Below are 24,013 nucleotides of genomic sequence, written 5' to 3'. Positions count from 1 at the left end.
AGGCACCTGAAAATCGTAATGTGGGCAGCAGACACCTGAAAATCGTAATGTGGGCAGCAGGCACCTGAAAATCCCCCTGTGTGTGGGCAGCGGGCAGCAGCGGGATACATACCTTCTTCCTTGCGTTCCATCGCCGCCTTCTCGCTCTAGCGGCTGATGTCACTTCCGCTTCCGGAAGTGACGTCAGCCGCTAGAGCGAGAAGGCGGCGATGGAACGCAAGGAAGAAGGTATGTATCCCGCCGCCGCTGCCCACACACATTCACTAGCTGGAGGGGAGCGCAGAGGGGAGAGCCCCGAGGTGAGGGAGAGGGGGGAACTTCCCCTCTCCCCGCCGACTGTGGGCAAGGCTTTCCCCTCATGCTGCCACCCCTCCAGCCCCCAAAAAACGGCCCCGAGCGGGCCCCAGGGTGGGGGGCCGGGCCCCCCCGCGGGCGCAGGCGCTGCAGGGCCTATTGCTACGCCCCTGGTCAGACACAATGTAAACTGCAGACAAAACTGAGAGCCAGTGGCCGTGGAAGCACATTGCTCTCTTGTTGTTCTATATGTGTGCTTGTGACGGGGAAAGTCCTGTGTCTCCAGACTGAAATCCGTCATAAATGAATCTCTCCTCTCCTGGACTCTGATGGGTCTGTTCTGCCTATGCAAGCCGTGTGTGTGTGTGTGTGTGTGTGTGTGTGTGTGTGTGTGTGTGTGTGTGTGTGTGTGTGTATTTTTTACTTTCCCTTCTCCCATAGTCTGATTCCCTTGTCCACCAGCACCTCCTCATCAGCATCACACAGTACGAGACCCCCCCCCCCCTCCATATAACCCAAAGGGAGATGGTTCCCTGTCCATTAGCAGCAGCCAGTCATGTACCCTCAATCCACTAGCAACAAAGTGTGAAGCATCTAGTATGAACCCCTCACCCACATCAGCTGCACCAAGGGTGAGATCTCCCTCCCCACTTGATAGCTTTCAGTGGTATCACATCCACATCCAGTAGCACTCGGCGTGATCTTCTCCCACACCTAGTATTACCCAGGGTGATCGAAGTAATACATCACAGACCAATCTTACCACCCTTCATGTAGTATGAGAGCCATACTCTACACAGTCTATTCTATGGAGCTGAACTCCACATCAGAAAAAAATCTTTGCAAGATGCTGCACACACAGATGCTGTACAGACACAAAAGATCAGTATCTGCAAAAGATCTGTTCCTGCCAAAAATCCATTACTGCAAATTGCAATGATAGTCTGAGATCTGCAGATCATCATACACACATGATTTAACTGACATTCATCTGCAGATCAAGCAATCATCCGCAGATCTGAAAATCCATCCTGGTGGATCTGATCTGCAGATGAATGTCAGTTAAATCATGTGTGTATGATGATCTGCAGATCTCATAGACTATCATTGCAATTTGCAGGAATGGATTTTTGGCAGGAACAGATCTTTTGCAGCTACAGATCTTTTATGTCTGTACAGCATCTGTGTGTGCAGCATCTTGCAAAGATTTTTTTTATGATGGGGGAGTTCAGCTCCATAGAATAGACTGTGTAGAGTATTGGCTCTCATACTACATGAAGGGTGGTAAGATTGGTCTGTGATCTTTCATTTTTCCAAAGACTATAGTCTGATGTGTGTATGCACGTTAAAAATCAAAACAGATAAGGCACTGGGTATCCACCCTCGGGTGTTAAGGGAATTAAGTTAATTTATTGATGAAACCCTTTTAATCTTTTTGTGGCTCTCTTTCAAGTTTAGTCATTGCAATGGACTAGAGTACAGCCCATGGTTTCCTATTATTTAAGAAAGGCAAAAAAAAAAAAAAAATCAGATCGAAGAATTAGACCCGTAAGCTTGACATCAATTGTGTCAAATCTATGAAAGTTTCCTAATAGATGTTATACAAGATGTCAATGATAAGAAACTAGATTCTCTCTACTATAACATGGGTTTACTAAGGCCAGGCAGTGTTCTCCCCAGAATTTTTTTCCAGCCGGGTGGCATGAAAAAGTAGCCGGGTGGGGAGCAACCAGGGGAATGAAGGGCCAGCGCAAAAAAATGGATGTGGGCGTGGCTTAGGCGGAGCTATGACTATGGCAGGATTAGATTGTGAGCTCCTCTGAGGACAGTCAGTGACATGACTATGTACTCTGTGCAGTGCTGCAGAAGATGTCAGTGCTATATAAATACATAATAATAATATGGTAGGACATTAGACTATGACTATGGTAGGATTAGATTGTGAGCTCCTCTACGGACAGTCAGTGACATGACTATGTACTCTGTAAAGTGCTGCAGGAGATGGCAGTGCTATATAAATACATAATACTAATCTGATAGGACATTAGACTATGGTAGTATTAAATTAGTAATTAAAGAAGACCTAAAGTGAGGGAAAGACGTTAAATGTTACTTACCTGGGGCGTCTTCTAGCCCCCTGTAGTCCTTCAGGTGCCTTGCTGTCCCCCAGGTCCTTTCTGTTGTGCAGCTGTCACACTATGTGCTGTGCCAGCCTCACGCACCTCCTCGATTCAGTTCCCATGGCCAGCAGCATTCTGGGCATCCGCAGTTTGTAAAATGTCTGAAATGTGCATGCACAGAATGCTCCAGGACACGGATGCACAATTGAGGAGGCACTTGGCCAGGACAGCACATGCGCAGAATGCTCCAGGACATGGATGCACAATTGAGGAGGCACGTGGCCAGGACAGCACATGCGCAGTAGCCCAGCCAGCTAGATTTTGGAGGAACACATAATAGAGCAGACTGGGAGGACAGCGAGGGAGCTGAAGGACTACAGGTCCCAGGTAAGTAAGAATCTATATTTCTTTCCCTTTCTGTCACTTTGTCAGTCAACGAAAACCTCAGTCAGTGAAACACATATTGAGGTTTACTTAAGTTGGCCATACTTTTCCCGACTTGACGGCTGATCAACCATCCAATTTGATAATTATCAAATTGGATAAAATTGGTGCCGCCAAGAGCATGCCTAATCAACGACGCAACCTATTTTGGGACGACAGACATGCTGCAAGATGCCGGGCCACCATGTTTGATCAGTTGTGCGCGGTAACAGTGAGCGATATCTTATTGGAATGAACTACGAAACCCACAGCGCTGTTCACAAAGTGTGTAAATGTGCCCCGTGTGTATTTCTACATTACCTGTCCTATGTTGCCCCCCGCACAGTACCCATCTGTCTTCAGCTTCTTCCTCTTCCATTTGTGCCTCACGCTGCCGGCGTATAGCGCGAGTGATGTCACACACGCCACGCAATAAATGCCTGCAGCATGTGAAGTGCAAATGGAGGAGCAGGAAGCGGCAGACAGATGGGCACCATGCAGTGGGTGACACAGAACAGGTAATGTATAAATGCACACACAGGGGGTACATTTATACACCAGGGGGGGCGAGGCAGTGGATTCGGATGATTCCTGAGAGATTTCAAGCTGAAATCAATCGGGAATCGGCCTGCAGTGTATGGGCACCCAACAGATCTCTCTCTAATCAGATTTGATCAGCGAGAGATTTGTCTCTTGAATGAATCTGCCCATTATCACTAGATGTATGGGCACCTTTACTTTAGCAGGTCAGCATTAGGACCCTGCAGTCTTATCTCTGCAAGCCCCTGGTCCTTATTAGTCCTGCCTGGAGGGGGGTAAGGAGAAGTTCCGGCTGAATGACTTTACAGCTGGTCTCCCTGGCTGCTTCCAGACAACAGTTTCAGAATGAAGGGGGGTGAGGGGGACAGCAGGGCTGCTCTCACACATAAGCTCACACAGAAGCTGCAGGCACATATAACATTCCCCTCCTGAATCCCATTCCCCGAACCGCAACTTCACTCATTGACTGGCTTTCTGACTTACGATCCTGGGAGTGGGAACATAGCGGCTGCCTGATGAGGATGTAAATGGTCCCGCCCAGTCCATGCTAATTCAATGACTGTACGAGCTCAACGAGATCTCGTACACTGAGGAGCAGAACAGTCCGGGCTTCACTATTCACAGGCACATGCTGTCAGCCGGCGGGGATTTATGACGCAGAGGAGCAGAACAGTCCGAGCTTTAATTACAGCCACGTGTTGGCAGCCGGGCGGGAGTGTAATCTTACCCGGGCGGCGCGCCCACCCATTTAGCTCTGGGGAGAACACTGGACAGGTCACTGAAACTATGTCCTGTGGGCTAATAAGACCAAGATTGTACTCAACTGGTTGCTGCCACACACAATCACACCATCTGAACCAAAAACAAGTGCGTCTTGCCTACAGTGAACTATGGTGCTAGCAGTGTCCTGGCTTGGGGCTGCATGAATTCTGCTGGCAGAAGGTAGCTAGATTGAAGAAACCATGAATGCCAATGAGTGCTTTCACATACTGAAGCACAGCATGATGCTTTCCCTTCGGAAAATGGGCCACAGGGCAGTGTTTCAACATTATGACCCCAAACACATGCCCAAGACAACCACTGCCTTGCTAACGAAACTGAAGGTAAAGGTGCTGGACTGTCCAAGCACGTCTTCAGACCTAAACCTTACTGAGCATGTGTGGGGTATCCTCATACAGAAAGTGGGGGAGCGCAAGGTCTCTTACCATCCATCAGCTTCATCATGGAGGAGTGGAAGAGGATTGCAGTAGCAACCTGTGAACCTCTAGTTAACTCAATGTACAAGAGAGTTCAGGTTTAGCTGGAAAAAAATAGAAGAGACACAAAATATTGACACTGAGAACAATTTTTTTTTTACATTCTTCACTTAACCACCCTGGCGTTCTATTAAGATCGCCAGGGCTGCTGCGGGAGGGTTTTTTTTAAATAATAAAAAAAAACTATTCCATGCAGCCAACTGAAAGTTGGCTGCATGAAAGCCCACTAGAGGGCGCTCCGAAAGCGTAACTCTGATCGGCTCCGGCGATCAGAATTAACAAGCAAGGCCGCAATGAGCGGCCTTCCTTGTTTTGCTTACCTCGTCGCCATAGCGACTATCGGAGTGACGTCATGGATGTCAACCGACGTCCTGACGTCAGCCGCCTCCGATCCAGCCCTTAGCGCTGGCCGGAACGCTGGGCTCGGGCGGCTGGGGGACCCTCTTTCGCCCCTGCGGCAGCGATCTGGTAGCACACACGGCTGGCAAAGTGCCGGCTGCGTGTGCTCCTTTTTATTTGGTCTAAATCGGCCCAGAAGGGCCTGAGCAGCACCCTCCGGCGGTAATGGACGAGCTGAGCTCGTCCATACCGCTAAGGAGGTTAAAGGTGTACTGTTTTGTTGACAGTGGTTCAGACATTAATGGCTTTGTTAGTGTAAATCTGCTGTCCCATTAACATAGGTTATGCAAGCTGTACACTAACTACTTTACATTATATCCAGCTCCTTCAGACATCATATCTTTTGTAGGAGAATGCATGAAGGTAAATAAACCACCGTTTGGTACAGAATTTAGTATATCTATTGGCAAGTTTTGGAAATCCTTTATCCTAGGGTTTGTGCTGATATAGCAATACAGTGCCACCTGCAGGATCAAGCTCAACCCTGACAGTCAACATTAATAAATCACTTGTATGTACTTGAACTCAGTGGATATAAAAGTTATCTATTTCTTGAGAATGGCCACAAGAGGGCAGTAAGTACTAGGCAAAGTAAAAGTAGTGGGGATATACAGTATATTCAAGCGTATACCATAAGTGAATACAATTAGCATAATATCAAAATTCAGCAGTGAATACGTAAAATTCTATGTAAATAAACTGCTGAACAATAAAACAGAATAAGCTGCATCACAGCATCAACCTCTATAAAAATAAATTATACAAAAAAATACAATATCTAAAGTACCTAGTACAACAATCCAGCAATACTGGACGCTTGGCATGTCAAACCCTAGAATACAGTACAGTGTAACCTTTGTTTGCGAGCATAATTTGTTCCTGAAACATGATTGTAATCCAAAGCACTCTTATATCAAAGCGATTTCCCAATAAGAATTAATAAAAACCTAGTTGATGTGTTCCACAATCCTTAAGCAGTTATAATGTAGTTAAAGAGGAACTCCAGTGAAAATGTAATAAAAATGCTTCATTTTTACAATAATTATGTATAAATGATTTAGTCTGTGTTTGCCCATTGTAAAATCTTTTAAAGAGGAACTCCAGTGAACATTTTTACTGTTGGTAGATTATGTAGCTGCTGCATGCTTTTTTGGCAGTTGGAAACAGCTGTAAACAGCTATTTCCCACAATGCAGCAAGATTCACAGACAGGAAACTGTCAGGAGTTTCTTGTGGGAGGGGTTTCACCACAATATCAGTCATACAGTGCCCCCTGATGATCTGTTTGTGAAAAGGAATAGATTTCTCATGTAAAAGGGGGTATCAGCTACTGATTGGGGTAAAGTTCAATTCTTGGTCGGAGTTTCTCTTTAAAAAGTACAAAATAAAAATTTAAATGACTTTTACTATAACAGAATCATTGCCATATGTTGGCTCGCCCCCACCTTTTTTGTGTGGCTTTAACAAGGAACATATCCAATGACAGTTACTTTTGAGGATTTCATGGAAATGTAATTTTGCAGTTTTTACACTCAGATTAAGTACAATCCTACAGTGCCAAAGGAAGAAGAGCTAGCGGCTCAATTGTGATGACGTGACGCATGTAAACTTTATTTCGCTTGTGTATTAAAACATTGCAATACAAGCAAAACTTTTTGTGAAATTTTGACTTGATATATAAGCAAAGCGCTCTTAAACAAAGTTACTCTCAATCAAATGTTTTACTGTACTATAATGTACATTTTTATAATCTGAACTAACAGTAGGCTTAGCAGTTACGTGTTACGTTCATGGGATGGGACTTGGTCTCCTCCTTAGACTAACTTTTATACCAAGTCTTGTGAAAGTTATCAATGCAACTATAAGTTCCAGTTGCATAATTTTTAATAGCCTCATCCTGGATGATAGATATCAAAAGCATGTAAAAGTCTCTGAAAGCGCCCACCAAGTATGAGGAGAAAAAATATTGAATCTCATGGGTCAGCTGTCAAGGCTGAAAGAAAAATTACACCTTCATAATGCAGTGTATTAACCCCTTTGTATAAGCAACTAGATCTGGAGAGCAGAATATTTGAAGCAATAAGAATTTCTGCAATTAGTAAAACCATGCACGTTGTCTAGCTGTCCTGCTGTTCATCTGCCTCCTTTTAGCCATAATCTTAGTACACACACATAACTAAAGTCAGCCTAACAGCCAACAGGCATGTGTTCAATAGCCCCCGACCCGCAAGCGACCCACTTGGCAGATCAGCTCACCTGAGCAACAGCCAATTCTATTGTGCTACCCCACCCACCACATGTCACTTGTGCTGCTCCCTCCACCCCCATGCATAGCAACAGAGTGCGTCTGTCAATATCAGCCCAGCAATGTCGCCCGAGGGATCATGTCCCGATCCCAACAAGAGGGAGATCACTAAGACCACAGTCCTATGCTTTACTGAAACGTGGCTGCATGATAGCATACCTGAGAATGCCTTTCATCTTCCTGGCTTCAGCCTTACTAGGGCAGACCGTGATACCGCACTCTGGGGTGGCTTCCTGCTCATTATAATAAGCAACTTCAACAGAGCCAACCTCTGCTAAGAGTTGCTACGTTTCCACCAGCATGTGGCCTGCCCCACCAGGAACTCAAAACACCCTTGACCACTGCTACATGGTCCTCAAGGACAGGTACAAGTCCCATGGGTAGCACTAGATTTCTCTGCTCAGTGCCTCGTCCATCTGATTCCGACCTATAGAAGATGCCTGGAATCAGGTGGATTTGAGGACTGGCTTAACTATGTGTGGTTGAGTTAGGCCAAGCTTGGACTCCAGGCCTGTTTTGACTGCACAGACTGGAAGTGCCAGATTTGAATTAGTAGGCTGACACTGCCACCTCCTACATCAGCTTCTGTAAGGACTCCTGCCTTCCAACTAAGTCCTTCAAAGTTTATCAAAATAACAAACCGTGGTTCACAAACAAGCTATGTCAACTGCTTAGGTTTAAATCTACTACCGGAAGCAAGACACGCTTAAACGCAAGCTGAGAACTGCCAAAAAGATGCATGCAGATAGGCTGAGACATCTGCTCAAATGATCCACAGGCTGTCTGGAAGAGGCTCAAGCCTGCCTCCAACTACAGGCCAATCCCCCCCCCCCCCCCCCTTTTTTTTAAATACAATTTCTAATAAAAAAAATTACATTTGGGTGTGGGAGGTAAACCGTTAATTTTAAATGTATTGTTTGTGTCAAAAAAAATGTATGTGTAGTTTTGCCACAAGAGGACCACAATCTTTTTTTTTAATTCCATCCTGTAAGCAAGCACTCTCGCTTACAGGAAGTATGAGGACGTGATTTTTTTTTTTCCGTTCAGAAAGACCGCAGCTTCTCATAGACTGAGGGGACTAAGATCAATGAATGGGAATTGCGTTCCCATTCATTGATCTCCGGGCTAACAGACGGCAGCATAGGAGCACACGGCCACACGTCATCAGCCGCGGGAGCGTGCGGCAGCAGCCTTTTTGGACGTAGGAGCAACGTCCAAAAGGCTAAAATGGTTAAGTACTCGGTCGTCTCTCTTGGATCAGTTCCTGTTTGCGTATAGAACAAACAGATCCACTGATGATTCTATTAATATCTTCCTGAAGCTCATCACTGACCACCTAGACAGACCAGATACATATCTGAGGATTCTTCTTCTGTACTTCAGCTCGGCCTTTAACACCATTTGCCCCCGCAGATTACATGACAGTTCAAAAGCCATCTGCATGATGTGTCAACAGTGAATTAGTCATGGAATTGTAATGTAATCTGTTGAGCCAGTCTAAAGGTGGGTACACACGTCAGATAAAAGTCTTTGGAAAATGAAAGATCACAGACCAATTTTACCCCCTTTCATGTAGTATAAGAGCCACACTCTACACAGTCTATTCTATGGAGCTGAACTCCCCATCAGATAAAAAGCTTTGCAGGATGCTGCACACACAGATGCTGTACACATGCAACAGATCAGTATTTGCAAAAGATCTGTTCCTGCAAAAGATCCATTCCTGCAAAACGCATTCATAGTCTATGATATCTGCAGATCTCATACACACCTTGTTTAACGGACAATTATCTGTAGATCAGATCCACCAGGTTGGATCTTCAGATCGGCAGATAATTGTCTGATCTGCATATGAATGTCTATTAAACAAGGTGTGTATGGGATCTGCAGATGTCATAGACTAGGAATGTGTTTTGCAGGAATGGATCTTTTGCAGGAACAGATCTTTTGCAGATACTGATCTGTTGCATGTGTACAGCATCTTTGTGTGCAGCATCTAGCAAAGATTTTTATCTGATGGGGAGTTCAGCTCCATAGAATAGACTGTGGAGAGTATGGCTCTCATACTACATGAAAGGAGGTAAAATTGGTCTGTGATCTTTCATTTTCCAAAGACTTTTATCTGACGTGTGTACCCACCTTAATACTGCTAGAAGTGACCAGGCGTTTTCTAGCTCACCCTGCTTGTCTTGTTCACACGACAAATGAACAAGACAATTTGTTTTATTGCTAACTAAAGTACGGGCAAACAATCAATTAGTTAAGAAAAAGAACTCAACATGTCTCCAATATTACCCTTTCCAAAAGGGAATTTTTCACAGATGCGAAGCTAACCAGTTTTGCCTCATTTTTTTATCATACCATCAGGGCAGACCAGATGGAGTCAGGGTGGTTGCCTTGGAACTGGTCAGTGTTGGACCTAGAGGCGGCGATATCACAAAAATGTCACTAAACAGTGAACTCAGAGGGATATATTAGCTGGGCAGTCGTGTTCCAGCAAGACTAAATGACAAGTTCTCTTGTAAGTTATTCTTGGGATGAGACCTTGTAAGTTACATTGAGGGATCATGTCGCATCATATTTTTGGTGTGGAGTGGTTATGGTTTTAATGTGGCGGGCACTAGGTGAGTGCTTCTTTATTGGTTTATTTTTGTTTTCTCAGTTATTTTCACTTGGCTAAACTCTTATTATATATCACCACTTGGTGGATCACACAGATCCAATTTTGTTTGTCCGTTTTGGGACTAGGCAGACATAGGGATTGAGGCAGGACGCACTGGTCATCCCCCCCCCATGTCCTATCCGATTGAGGGGAGACCAATTTGTTTGTGTTGTACAACATTTTAATTGTCTTTAAAAAAAATTAGACACATGTACAAATCACAGTTATACTAATAAACATAATATCTTTTACATAATTGGTTGTGCAGCTGCATTAAGGTAGCCATACATCTAGCCATGATGAGCAGATTCAACCAAGAGACAAATCTCTCTCTAATCAAATCTGATTAGAGAGAGATCTGTTGGTTGCCCATACACCTCAGGCAGATTCCTGATCAATTTCAGCATGACGCCCCATCCGGCCACCTTGACGCTATCCCCCTAATGTTAAATCCCCCCCGGTGCCCAGTGCAAGTGATACATTACCTGGCTACGGCTTCCGCTTGTCCTCCTCTGGCTCTAGGATTCCTCCATTCTCCATACACACATGCCACATGGTTGCCTAGTAATGTAACCGCGCACGTCTGACATCAAATGTGTGCCCCTTACGAGCCAAGCACGAGGGGCGTGCGTGTATGGAGAACGGAGGGAGCCCGGAACCAGCGGAGACATGTGATGTATCACTTGCAGTGGGCACCGGGGGGAACATTTAACATGGGGGGGGGGGGGGGGGGAGACAGCGCCAGGGGTTTTGTCGCTCGTCCTGATATCGCAGACAGTTACAGTCATGCAGCCAATCAAGCAAGTCGGTCCTACATCTTGCAGCAGGAAGCGGCGATGACTAACGCGACCAATTTTGGCCCGCAGTCAGGCATGCACTTGGCGGCATTGATTTTCATCTGAAACGATTATATTAATAGAATTGGATGGTCGATCGGCCGCCAAGTCACCTGGTGTCACCTTTAGCAGGATTCTTTATTTTCTCTTCTGACATTGTATGCTGTCCTGTAGCTAGATTGCCTTAGAATTATTGGCGATTGTCATTTGGAGTGCAGATGTTTCTTGCATGCATTTTTTTTTGACACACAGATCACTGAACACAGTACGGTCACATGGATGTGATACTGTAACACTAAACGGTGATTGCACATCGGGCAGTAACCACTGCAGTAAAGTGGCATAGCCAAATTATTATTATTTTTTTTTTTTACACGCAGCATGGTCAGTCACACGAGTGTTGGTGTGACATAACACACCACAAAAAGCAACAACTACTAATCAGTACAACAGAGTCAATGCCAATCCTCAAGACTATTGGGGGGTCTCTAGGCGTTGAACTGCAAGTAGAGCACCTAGGTAGCAGCTACACAGCCCATTTCTCCCTATCCTCCAATCTGCAGTAGGTCCTTTCTCTGCGCTGACTAAAACTAAGTGAAAAATGGCTGATGGGATTGTGCCTTTTATGAAGGGGGAGGGAGTGGCTCGGGTGGTGATCAGGTCAGATTGGCTGTCGTGCCTTACCTGACTTCAGGGTGAAGGCTCAAAAATGGCTCCATGGGCAAGTATGGGGCAGTCATAAATGGTCCATATCGTTTGCATTACTCACAATCGGGTGACTGTTCACTGCCGAACGTGTCCTGCTATCACTATTGATCAGCTAATAGATTTGTAAGGCTCTAATTTGCTGTGATGACTTTCTGGTTTAACGCATGATCATGACCAGCAAACCAGAGACTTAGAAATCTATCAGCTGATCAAATGCTTCTCCCTGACTTCTCCTTGGCAAGGCCATCCCAATTTGGAATGTGCTACCACTGTCAGGACAGTGCCAGAAAAAAGCATTTGTTAGTATGTCACCATTCAAGACATAGTATTAATGGTTTTTAGTTGAAGCCTCTTTTTTTTCTTTGCACTTTACACTTTTCTGTGTTCTAGAAAACGTATTTTACCACTTACAAAATAGCATCTTCAGTTCTAATGAGCGAAGGAGACTTTGTTCTAGGCACAGGTAACCCACATACTCCAGCTAACGACCACTCAGTATGCAATGCTAATTGTTTAATTGAAGGTGTGTATTGTTTGTAAAACTTCTAAGGTTAAGGATGATAAAACTACATTGTAGGCCGTTTAGGGCCCCTCCCATTTAGGGGTAGCTGGTCCAGTTTGGTGTAGATGGTCTCTTTTGACCCTCTCTTGTGAGCCAGTTCTCTTCTCAATCCAAAATATGCACCTCATCATCCTCCAAAGATGTCAGTACATGCAGCATCCTAACCCATTGTAGAGTTAATCCTCATATGCTTGTGGGTTCCTTGGTCTACTCAATATACAAATATTTGCAGTCTTCTGTATTGCACACATTAAGGCCTCTTGCACACTGCAAGTGATTCCGATTCCGCTTTTTAATCAGTTTTTACATCAGATTCAGATTCCGATTTGCAGTTTGCTCCCTGCACACTGCAAATCGGAATCGGATGTAAAAACTGATTAAAAAGCGGAATCTGAATCGGAATCACTTGCAGTGTGCAAGAGGCCTTAGATGCTCTGCTCGTAAAAGTTTGCCTCCATAGACAGCGTTCTTCCGTCTCATGCTGCTCTCCACAGAACAGAAGATGCTTCTATCCAAGGAGATACGCAAGAGAGTCTTGATTATTTTCTAATTATGGTACAAATGCCTTTTTGGGTGACAAATATCTTGTGTGCTTAGCATGGTTTTGGTATTTAGTCTTAGGGCACTATTTAGTACTGAGTTCAAGGCACTAATTTGAATTGACAGTTATGTAAGTTTAATAATATTTTGTTAATAAAGGGAATTTGAGTGACCAAAATACATTCACTTTAACTTACCTGGGGCTTCTTCCAGCCACCTTGTGGTCCTTCAGGTCCCTCACTGTCCTCCTATTCCGTAGCTGTGTCCCTCTAAAAGCTGGACTAATGTCATGGGCTACTGTGCATGCACAGCCATAGCATGGATCTATTGCTCTCTCATGGCTGTGAAGGTTCTGCACATACACAGTCAGCCAGCTTTCAGAGGAGCACAGCAGTGGAAGCAGCAGACAGAGGACAGCAAAGCACCTGAAGGAATACAGGGGGCTGGAAGAAGCCAAAGGTAAGGTAAACAATGCCTTTTTGTCACTTAGGGTTCGCTTTGAGGCTAAGTTTCTTTCATGTACACTACTACATGAAAAAATTGAAGTGGTTGTTATCTAGATTTCTACTTTAAAAACATTACATAATATGAAAGATTTTTTTTTAAAAAGGTCCTCCACCTGTAGGGCTCTTTTACATTAATGAATGTTACCAAGGATGCCAACACACAAAGAATAGTTAATAATTACAAGCACACTTCTACCATTGTACCCAGCAATTTAGACTAATGGCCAAATCTGAAACCCTATTCATATTTTGTGCAATTGTCTGGGGGGGGGGGGGGGGGGTGGGGGAGGATTGGACAATGGGCAGCAAACAGTATAGGCATTTGGCATGCGCACTGGGAAAAGCTCTGCTTTCTATAGATCACATCATTATGCTGGAAGACATCTGCTGAACCAATAAACAAAAGATTGATGTCCACTCTGTCTGAGCAGGACATAACAAATAATTATATAATAAGTAGACAAGCAGGCGAAGCCCCCAAGAGGGTTAAAGGATACATCAGGGGATTTAAAAAAAAAAAAAAAAAAGTTTTACTCACCTGGGGCTTTTTTCCAGCCCCTAGCAGTCTGTTAGGTCCCACGGTAAAGTTTCACTATGCTCCAGGCCACCACTGTCTCCTTCAGAAGATCAAGATCTGTGGCTGGGTCGGGTGCTGGGGCACCTCTTGTGATCATGCCCCCATCACCGAGACTACTCTGTGCTTGCTCAGTTCAGGGAGCGTGATCACAATAGGTGTGTGGCGTGCATGCGCAGAAGATCCTGACCCGGCCGAGATCTTCAGGAGGAGACAGTGGTGGCCTGAAGCACAGGAGCTTTGCTGTGGGACCTAACAGACTTCTAGGGGCTGAAAGAAGTCCCAGATGTAAACTTTTTTTTTATTTTTTTAAATCGCCCATGTATCCTTTAAGGAAAGTGAGAAAACATTATTCCGTCACTGAAGGCATCACTATACTTTAGTGAAAAAAATCTAAAAGAAAGGCAAGATTGGAGATAAAGTTGTCAACATGAATTAGAAACAGGAAACAAACAAATAAGAAGAATGACTATCTCCTTTATACAAATCACATGTGGCACTGCTTCTTTACAGAGTTTTCTTTTCCAAATATTTATGTTAAGGAACATAGCTTCCAAAAGCCATTTTGGACAAAAAGGTTTAGAATCATCTGCATTTAAACAGTTGAAGTGCATATATGTTGAACTGGGTAATGTACATTCCAAATAGGGTGTTAAATAGCTGGAGTAGACAATAGTCCAGATGGATTCAGTAATGAATATCAGATTTACAGTTGAGTGCTACAGTTCCTCACAAGAAACCTAAGTACACAAAAAAGATGATGTCTCTACTTAAAAATTAATGGCTTTGCCAAATGATGCTGCCAGGTTTGCTTCCCTGAAGGCTTCTGATACAGTCTGTAAAGAAAGAAAAAGAGAAAACCATAGGAGGGGTAAGAATATGAATATATAGGCAATGTAAACAACTAAAAATGGGCTCAGTACTTACAGGGTGGGCATGACATACTCTGGCAACATCCTCACAAGATGCTCCGTATTCCATGGCAAGAGCAGCTTCATTAATCATCTCCCCGGCTCCCTGTCAGAAAAGTGGGGAGAATTACATTCCAGTCAGTGTAAGATTTACATATGGTCCAGTAAAGCAAGACATTGGTTGCAAGTGGCCCATTAGCCTAATTAATCGACCAGTTTATTTGAAGCTGGTCCTAGACTATGAAGGACGTGTGACTAGGGTAAGGATTTACATTTCAGGTCTGCCTAATGGCGGCCACTAATGATCCAATCTTTTTCATCCAATCTTACCAAATCTATATAGTATAAGGGTAAATTGAGTGAATATACTGAATGGATACTTCAGGCAGTTACCTTATATTACATGGAAATGGTAAGATTGGATGAAAAAGATTGGACCATTAGTGGCCACCTTAAAGGAGAAACACCATCACTTTACAGTGAAGCAAAAGTGAAGAACTTACCGAGCCCAGGATATGAGCGCCAAGCATTCTATCTGTAGATTTGTGACTGAGAATCTTCACCAATCCATCTGTGTCTGCATTTGTCTTGGCTCGACTGTTTGCAGCAAATGGGAATTTTCCAACTTTATACTCCACACCCTGTATAAAGTAAAAAAAAAAACACATCAGCATTATCTAGGCTTATTTTTTCTCAAATATGCTTTGTTTAACCCATTCGCGTTCCGTCGTTTTCATTTGAGAAATGTTCACCTCCCATTCATTAGCCTATAACTTTATCACTACTTATCACAATGAACTGATCTATATCTTGTTTTTTCCGCCACCAATTAGGCTTTCTTTGGGGGGTACATTTTGCTAAGAGCCACTTTACTGTAAATGCATTTTAACAGGAAGAATAAGAAAAAAACTGAAAAAAATCGATATTTCTCAGTTTTCAGCCATTATAGTTTTAAAATAATACATGCCTCCATAATTAAAACTCACGTATTGTATTTGCCCATAAGTCCCGGTTATTTCACCGTTAAAATTATGTCCCTATCACAATGTATGGCGACAATATTTCATTTGGAAATAAAGGTGCATTTTTTCCGTTTTGCATCTATCACTATTTACAAGTTTAAAATAAAAAAAAATATAGAAATATTTCATCTTTACATTGATATTTAAAAAGTTTAGACCCTTAGGTAAATATTTACATTTTTTGTTTTTTTATTGTAATGGTTTTTTTTTTATATTAAACATTTTATTGGGGTATTTTTGGGAGGGTGGGATGTAAAGTATAGTTTTATAATGTAATTGTGTGTTATTTTTATTTTTTTTTTAATTTTAGTTGTAGTTTAACTTTTTGGCCACAAGATGGCGGCCATGAGTTTGTTTACATGACGTCACTCTAAGCGTAACACGCTTAGAGTGACTCATCGGGGAGGGAACGGCCAGAAAAAGCACAGCTTCCGAGAGAAGCTGTCGCTTTTTCAGCGGGGGAGAGGAATCAGTGATCGGGCACCATAGCCCGATACATTGATTCCGTGGCTACCGAATCCGCGGCCGCACGCGGCAGCGTGCATGGTTCCTGGACGTAGTTTCTACGTCCAGGAACCAAAATAGGTTAAGCAAAATGGTTCCCATTATTTGTCAAATTATGTTGTAATAAAACATTGTTGTGGTCAAAATATCAAAATGCAAACACAGAGAATACTTTATTCTTTTGTGAAAAAGCATGGTAAGGCTAAATATATATATATATATATATATATATATATATTTCAAGATATAGTGCTTCTGTTTATATTATTTATTGCCCTACTCCTTCTGGTCCCATTAAAGCTAGTTATGATACAAAGTAAATACAAGCTCTTATTTGAAGAGTAGAACAGATTTGCATGCCTTTGAGAAATCAGCTGCTCCATTTATATATGATAATCTGAACATGTACTGCTGTACTTTGTCATGGCAAGCAAAAATGAATGACCATTTGAATGAGCAAAGATTGCTACCCCCAATTTTTCCCATACACTCCAAAACATCTGTTTTCTTTTGCAGAACCTTCCTGTCCAGCTCTTGGCTGCCTCACACAGTGTTGAATCATTAATTTCTAGTTTCGTGCTTCATATAAGCTACTTGATAAATACCAATGGGTTGCTTTACAATTATTGGTTATTCTCAGAGTGATATGTTTTGTCATAGTTACTACACTTTACACCATTATCCTTAGCACTAGTAAAAGCTTTACTGGGAGGAAGGCGGTGTCGGGGGAAGAAAGTGAGTGCGACGTAATTTTTCACACTGAATGCAGGGTTGCCTATTTACTATACTAGTTTCTAGGGAAATGGTTATGCAGTTTAAATATCAAATGAAGCTAGTCAGAGAGGGTGTCATTGTAAGGCCACTGAAGCTAACTGCTACTCAGTTACTGTTGCTTAAAGAGGAGCTGTCAACCATACTATCTCAGAAAAAAACAACCACATATATAAGTAGATAAATACTTGCTCTACTTACATAACATGTATTGCACTGTCCACGTTTTGATTTCAGTGATTTTTCTACAGTAAAAAAAGAGAAAATCCTTAGCATTTCCGATTTTAAGTGTGGCTATTTTGAAGCCAATCCTGATGTTATTTTCTGCCCTACTCTCCTCTGCCTGCTTTGCCAGCCCATCACTATAGAAAGTGCATTTTCTCAGCATGAGAAATATTGGCCAATCAGAGAGGAACAGAGGTGTGGGAGGGGAAAACAGGAGGGAAAGAGGCTTCAGTCAATCAGGCTGCATTAGAGTCTGAGAGGAAATAAAGAAGCAAAAAAGGAGAACCCAGCATTCCCTGCAACTTCCTTTTTGTGTACCAAATTTTGTGTGTGCCAAATAAGAGTCAGGTAAACTGGGGAATAATAATTTATCAACAAGAAAAGTAATAGTGATTTCAACTTTTGGATTGCCTGGTTAGCATCCTTAATACGTGTTTACCAGATAAAAATAAAGGATGGATTTTTTATTTTATGCCTGACAGTTAAACACTTTAAACCAAACCTGAGGTCAAAATAAACTAAATGGGATAAATAACTATCTATAGTCTTAATCCTAGATAGGACAAACCTGGAATTGCAAAATCTTATTTTTGTTTTAAAGGCTAAAAACCTAGGTTTAAAGTTTTGACTGTCTTGGATGAATCATGTTTATTAAGCTCCCATACAGACAAACCTTGAACTTTTCACCAGTTCCCTGCTCTGACAAGTGTTTATCAAAGCCATACAGCAGGTAAACTACAGTATGCCTGCACAGAAAGTAATTTAAGACCCTGAATTATTAACCCTTACTGTACGAAAAAAAAGCCCACAGCCTAGCTCTAAGGACTGGCACTGTACATACACTTGTTTATCTCATGTTGCATGACAGAATCATCAGAAAGGGCTGGTGACAAAGGTATCAAGCCTATAATTCTGACCATTTTCCTTAATTTTCTCTAGTTCTTGGTTTTCAATATTTATGCTGGAGGCAACTGTCTAACCATATTTTTCAAGATGTAAAGAGAACAAAAAATACATATTTAAGAGGTGCCCGCAGGTCAACTTAACAACTTTTATAGTCTGGTTACAGCTCTGCCTTCAGCTATTTTATATTTGAAACCTCCTATATTTAAAGCGGTATGGTCACCATAAAAATAAAATTTCAACAGCAACTGGTCTGAGTGTATTAAGTGATAAAGATGCTAGTCCTGCATTCAAAACTTGCAAATTTTTTTCTGCTGTTATGGTTTGGAGTTATCACATACTTTAGGAGCACTGGCCCTAGTGCCAAACAGTGGCAAAGAGTTGAATGATGGGAGTTATTTGTATCTATAATATATTCCTCCTCTTCAATTTATTTCCCAGCCTTGCTGCTTATCAGAAACTCCCTCTGATTACTTGTGTTTACAAGCAAGGCTGAGGTGACTCAGTGATTGGATGTGTAAATAAAAAAAGACAGTGCAGTTGTTAGTATACACCTCAGTGGGAGTGTCTGAAGACTCTGGGAGGTGGGAAGCTAATGAATACACAATAAGCAAGAGAAGGGAGGGGGAAAAACAAGAGTCAGGGAGGATATGATGTCAGCATTAGCTTGGCAAGCTGGCCACTGCCTAGAATAGAATTTTCTGATTTTCCTTTGTAAAATTCACAGGAATCATTACGTGGATACCACAATACATCTGTTATGTAAGTAGAAGTAGTATTTATCTACTTATATATGTTTTGTTTTAAAGTACAGAGGAGAGAAGAAGCTTCCGGGCACCAGTGTGCATAGCCAAGTCACCTTTTATTCAAAGCTCCCAACACCTTCAAGACATATATGCATAAACCTGACAGCTGTTTCGCAGGATAACCTGCTTCTTCAGAGGCAGCAAATACACGTATTTGCTGCCTCTGAAGAAGCAGGTTATCCTGCGAAACAGCTGTCAGGTTTATGCATATATGTCTTGAAGGTGTTGGGAGCTTTGAATAAAAGGTGACTTGGCTATGCACACTGGTGCCCGGAAGCTTCTTCTCTCCTCTGTACTTTGATATATTATCTACTGGAGGCACAGTGGCACTCTGCACCTGCCGCTCCCAACCTGCCAGAGCTTCATCTTGTGCCGATTTTTTTCTTGTCTTGTGGATTATATGTTTTGTTTTAAGAGCAAAACTCATCTCAGATAGACACAAAGGAGACATGATTTATATTTACCTCCTCTTTTAGCTGTTCTTCAGATTTACCCACCCAGGCCACTTCAGGGTGGGTGTAGATTACAGATGGCACACAGTTGTAGTCGATGTGGACTGCTCCACCAGCCATGCCCTCTACACAAATAATGCCTTCATCTTCTGCTTTGTGGGCCAACATCGGCCCAGCCACTACATCACCAATAGCATAAACACTAAGATAAAAATAGGAAATTATTGATAATTCTTTACTATTACACTAGAAACCATCATTCCACAACACACTTTTCAAACTAACAATTAAAAAGTCAAACAACCACCACCAGCTCTATGAACTAAACTAGACATTCATACTGTATATTTTACAAGATTTGTGTTTAGAATACAGTTTTTAAATTAATGCATGCTTCTATAATATTTTCACCAATCTATCCCTTCCCTTTCGAGAAATGATCCTAGGGGTACTTCCATTCACAATCCCCCAAGCTCTTCCAAACAGAGTTCCCACATTTCAGTGGTTACAATTGTCTATTCAAGCAGATTGTCAGGTCTCCCTCCAGCTCCTTCTGCCAACAAACAATTACCAGAACCCTGGCTGTATCACTGACAGCCACCCAGGAGGCACTGCGGTATGGAGGGCAAATGGCAAGTATATAGTAATGCTCCCTCCCTTAGTAATCAATTGAAAGATGTGCCATTGCAGCCATGTCTCCATCTTATAGCATACACCAGAAGGGCAGGTGGGTGCCGATATGTACCTTCCAAAAGGAACTGCAAGAGAGAAGGCAGCAAGAGTGACAAAAACCCAGAAAAGTCACCAGAGCTGTCATCAAACATGAAAAAGCCTACAAGATCACAATTACAGTGTATTATATGACACCCACGAGTTTACATTAGTTTAGTTATTTGTATAATGCTGGAGGTCTGACAATGGCATAGCGACTGGGACTTATTAGATGGCGGAAGTGGCAGTATTTGACCGAACTGGTCGAATACTGCTACTCGGGATCCTGCGCGGGCCTGGGCACCGTGAGAGGAGAGGGAAGGCTCATTAGGACCGAGCTTTGCCTCTCCTTAGGTGAGTATCTGACTTTTATTTTTAAACTGGTACCCATTGGCTTTAAAGCCTTATAAGGTATCCGAGTTTGCCGAAGGTTGGAGATAGGAGTTACATTTCTAGTATAAAGACATATGAGAACAGAACCACAGTAGAAGTGTAAGGTAAAGCTTAACTGCCTCTCCTAGGACAGTGGGCATGGTTGACAGGAAATTCTGGCACAGGAGGTGCCGACACCTGCTATTTTATTTGGTGCCGTAGCATTACCAATATTAACATGGGCGCCTATTGGGCACCTCAACTTCTGTGACACCCAATATTTGTGCAAAGCAGCAAAGGTGGTGCGGATTTCAGTGGGTGTATGGTGGGGCAGTGAGGGAGTGTGTGTGTGTGTGTGTGTGTGTGTGTGTGTGTGTGTGGAGGGGGGGGGGGTAGGTTACGGTTATGCATCGGTGCCGGAGTGGGGTTGGTTAAGATTAGGCATCAGTGTGGGGTGGGATCGGTTAGGCATCATGGGTATGGGGTCGATTAGGGATTGGTGATGGTAGTGAAGGCGGGGTCAGTTAGGGTTAGGCATTGGTTGGGGGATCGGTTTTGGTTAGGCATCACTGGGTGGTGGCGGTTAAGGTTAGGCATCAGTAGAAGGAGCACTCATGTGAGATTAGGGTCAGGTTTAGTGATAGCGAAATATCTGTAAATTGTACTGACATTTTACTCCAGGAATTACCACTGGACAATCGCATAAATATCGGTAATTGGCAATTTTACGCTCATGACCCATCCCACATCTTTTAACTTCTTGTTCCTGTTTCCTACTGTCCCTATCATTTTTTTTTCTGTCCCTAATTTATTCTGAACCTCTGCCTGTCCTTCCCTCTATTTGGCTACCCATCAACCTAGGGTGGAAATGCTGAGCTTTGCTTTATGTTCTGAAATAAAATATGATGGGAAGGGAGGAAATTTCATAAAGGAAAAACCTCCATAACTGTAAAAAAAAAAATCTGCATCCATATTATTTATGCCAGCATTAGACTGAATACCCTGAAGTACACAGCTGTGTACGGCTGTTGCCTTACTTTACCAGCCAAGATGGAATGCTATAGTTTTATAATACAATTTACAAAAATGAACGCACAACAAAAATCTCTAGTTTCAATAATATTCAGGTTGCTACATACAGATGCAAAGAGACTGCAATACGTGCTAAGCAATATCAGAATAGAGACTAGTAAATCATTGGTGAAGTGGTAACGTTGCATTTTGGTAATTAATAGATTAAACAGTGCTTACTTTGGGATTTTCGTCTGAAACCTGCTGTTGATTGGTATTCTCCCTCTGTTGTCCAGTTCAATTCCCAAGTCTTGCAGTCCTAGGTTTTGTGTAAAAGGACGACGGCCAATACACACAAGCAGAACATCACATGTAATAACCTCTGCCTTGCCACCAGCTGCAGCTTCAACACTGCAAACAAACATAATTACATCATCAGAATCACACCAACTCATAATGATGATTTTTAAAAGTAATGTGAACCAAATCTTCCAGAATTTGTTCTACCTGTGGTTCACCAAACCCGAATCTATTAACGTGGACTGGTAAGGGGATGTGTTACCACTTAACCACTTTACTTCCCAATCACACAATTATAGAAAGCTCCCTAGCTCTATTAATAGGACTTTTATATTGAGGGCATTCCTAAAGGGCAGAAAATAGAGGTAACAACATGTGAGATATTTCTGAGCTATGAAAAAGCAACCTCCGGGTCGTGGAACTATGTTTATACACCTCTGTAAATACACACCTGTGAGAAGACTACAGTTTCCATGCAGTTTTATTTGCACAACTTGAACACTCGCTCATTTCCTTATTCACCTCACTTATTCCTATTGCCAAACCATTTATTTACTGCCCTCCAGGGAAGCAATACCTCAGCTAACTGTATCATATGCTTTGCACTCACGCTGAATGTCCAAAACTATCCCTCTCTCTCTACCGTTAGCGCCTTCATCCAACTGTCATCTTTACTGTTGGACCTTCTCTTTCCCCTGCTTCTCTCTGGTGATGTCACCCAGCCTAGACCCTTCTCACCTACTGTCTTGTAACTCTTTCCGACACCCAAATATTGAAAGCATCCAACTTTAAATCCACTCACATCACTATTTATCTCATCACATGTGTTCATAGCACGTCAGATCTGTCTGCAAAAAACAAAAAACCTCTAAACCCCTTAATATCCCACATTCTTACCCTCCAGCTCCATATCTGCTGCGGTACGCTACTCTGGAGGCCTTCACTTAACACACACCCCTCAGACCAGGAATCAGGATGTGGTTTGGGCTGCTTCTCTGCCAAGTGGGTCTTCTTTCTTTATACCGCCTCCAAAACACAAACATCCTACGGCCCTATTTCCACCGGGTGCCGCGTCCATTTCCAAATCAGATGCGGCACCCGTGCTGCAGCGAAGGCACAGCCGAATTACTATAGCTATGCCATGCATGGCTATAGGGATTCCAATACCTGCTATGAAAAACTGCAGCATACAGTCCAGAATCACACCAGCATGCGATTCAGACTGCATGCTGGTGTATGAAAGGCATTTTCCCGTCCAACTCGCATGCGGGGAAACACTGCATATTCATACGTAATGGAGACAAGCTCTAAGTTCAGACTCCCTTTCTTCACTCTCTACCATTTTTCAATTTTTGCTGGACATTGGATTTGCATGAAACAAATTTGCATGAAATAAGCTTTCATATTTGTATCAACTGAGAATTATTGGCATCTAATTGACCAACCCTATTCTATTATTCTGTGCCTGAGACAAAAGATAAAAAACATGCTCAGATGGGATCTTTTAGTTTCCCATACTATTCCCACAACATGCAGCCCTCCTTTTCTTCATCTGTAAGTCTATCCATACTGTTAATGTACTTCCTAGCCTTTCCCACTACTATACCTTAACCTTGCTGCTGCCTCTACAGTCCTAACCTGATAAGAAACAAAAATAAATAATATATACGTACGAAACATCAATCTTCCCATCAGGCCTCTTTGCTGCACCTGTGACTTTTGTATTCAGTTTCAACTTAAGCCCTTGTTTCTGTAAAATCCGCTGGAAATTCTTTGATATCTCCATGTCAATACCTATTCCACCAACATGACCCAAGAATTCAACTGCTGTAACATCTGCTCCCAGTCGCTGCCATACAGACCCCTGGCAAGATAAAAATGCAAAGTATTATAACCAAGAAGATGAAAAGTAGGAATTACAAAGTAGACAAGATGTTCTAAAAAGCCCTCTTACCATAGTTATGAGTATTACTGTTACTGTCAGCTTTAGCTGGATAGTGTATTGGTTAAGGGCTCTGCATCTGACACAGGAGACCTGGGTTTGAATCTCAGCTCTTCCCGTTCAGTAAGCAAGCACTTAATCTTAAGGAATCCCTAACACTGCTACTGCCTACTGAGCGTGCCCTCGTGGCTGCAGCTCAAGTGCTTTGAGTCTGCCAGGAGAAAAGCACAATAGAAATGTTATTTGTATTGTCTACCGTAGCAGCTAAAGTAGTGGTACACTTAATTTACTTTAGAGCTTACAAAAAAAAAAATGTAATCCATAGGGTCTTCCCTGCACACTGGCATGTAGTGTCAAAA

General features: G+C 42.7%; 1 protein-coding gene across 1 annotated transcript in view; it reads right to left on the bottom strand.

Annotated features, from left to right (window-relative positions):
- Positions 1-14,181: 14,181 nt before the first annotated feature.
- The window catches only part of DLD (dihydrolipoamide dehydrogenase), a 35,665-nt gene continuing 25,833 nt past the window's right edge, over positions 14,182-24,013 (bottom strand). Inside the window, exons 9-14 of the mRNA XM_068276290.1 lie at positions 23,386-23,576; positions 21,653-21,823; positions 19,331-19,520; positions 15,139-15,276; positions 14,652-14,741; positions 14,182-14,560 (exon numbers count right to left, since the gene is read on the bottom strand). Of these exons, the coding sequence (XP_068132391.1) occupies positions 14,495-14,560; positions 14,652-14,741; positions 15,139-15,276; positions 19,331-19,520; positions 21,653-21,823; positions 23,386-23,576 (846 nt within the window). The 3' untranslated portion in view covers positions 14,182-14,494. The remainder of the gene's footprint in view (positions 14,561-14,651; positions 14,742-15,138; positions 15,277-19,330; positions 19,521-21,652; positions 21,824-23,385; positions 23,577-24,013) is intronic.

The sequence above is a fragment of the Hyperolius riggenbachi genome, chromosome 3, assembly GCF_040937935.1.
Source record: "Hyperolius riggenbachi isolate aHypRig1 chromosome 3, aHypRig1.pri, whole genome shotgun sequence".
In the NCBI taxonomy this organism is placed as follows: domain Eukaryota; kingdom Metazoa; phylum Chordata; class Amphibia; order Anura; family Hyperoliidae; genus Hyperolius; species Hyperolius riggenbachi.
This window is presented reverse-complemented; position numbering and strand designations above follow the sequence as displayed.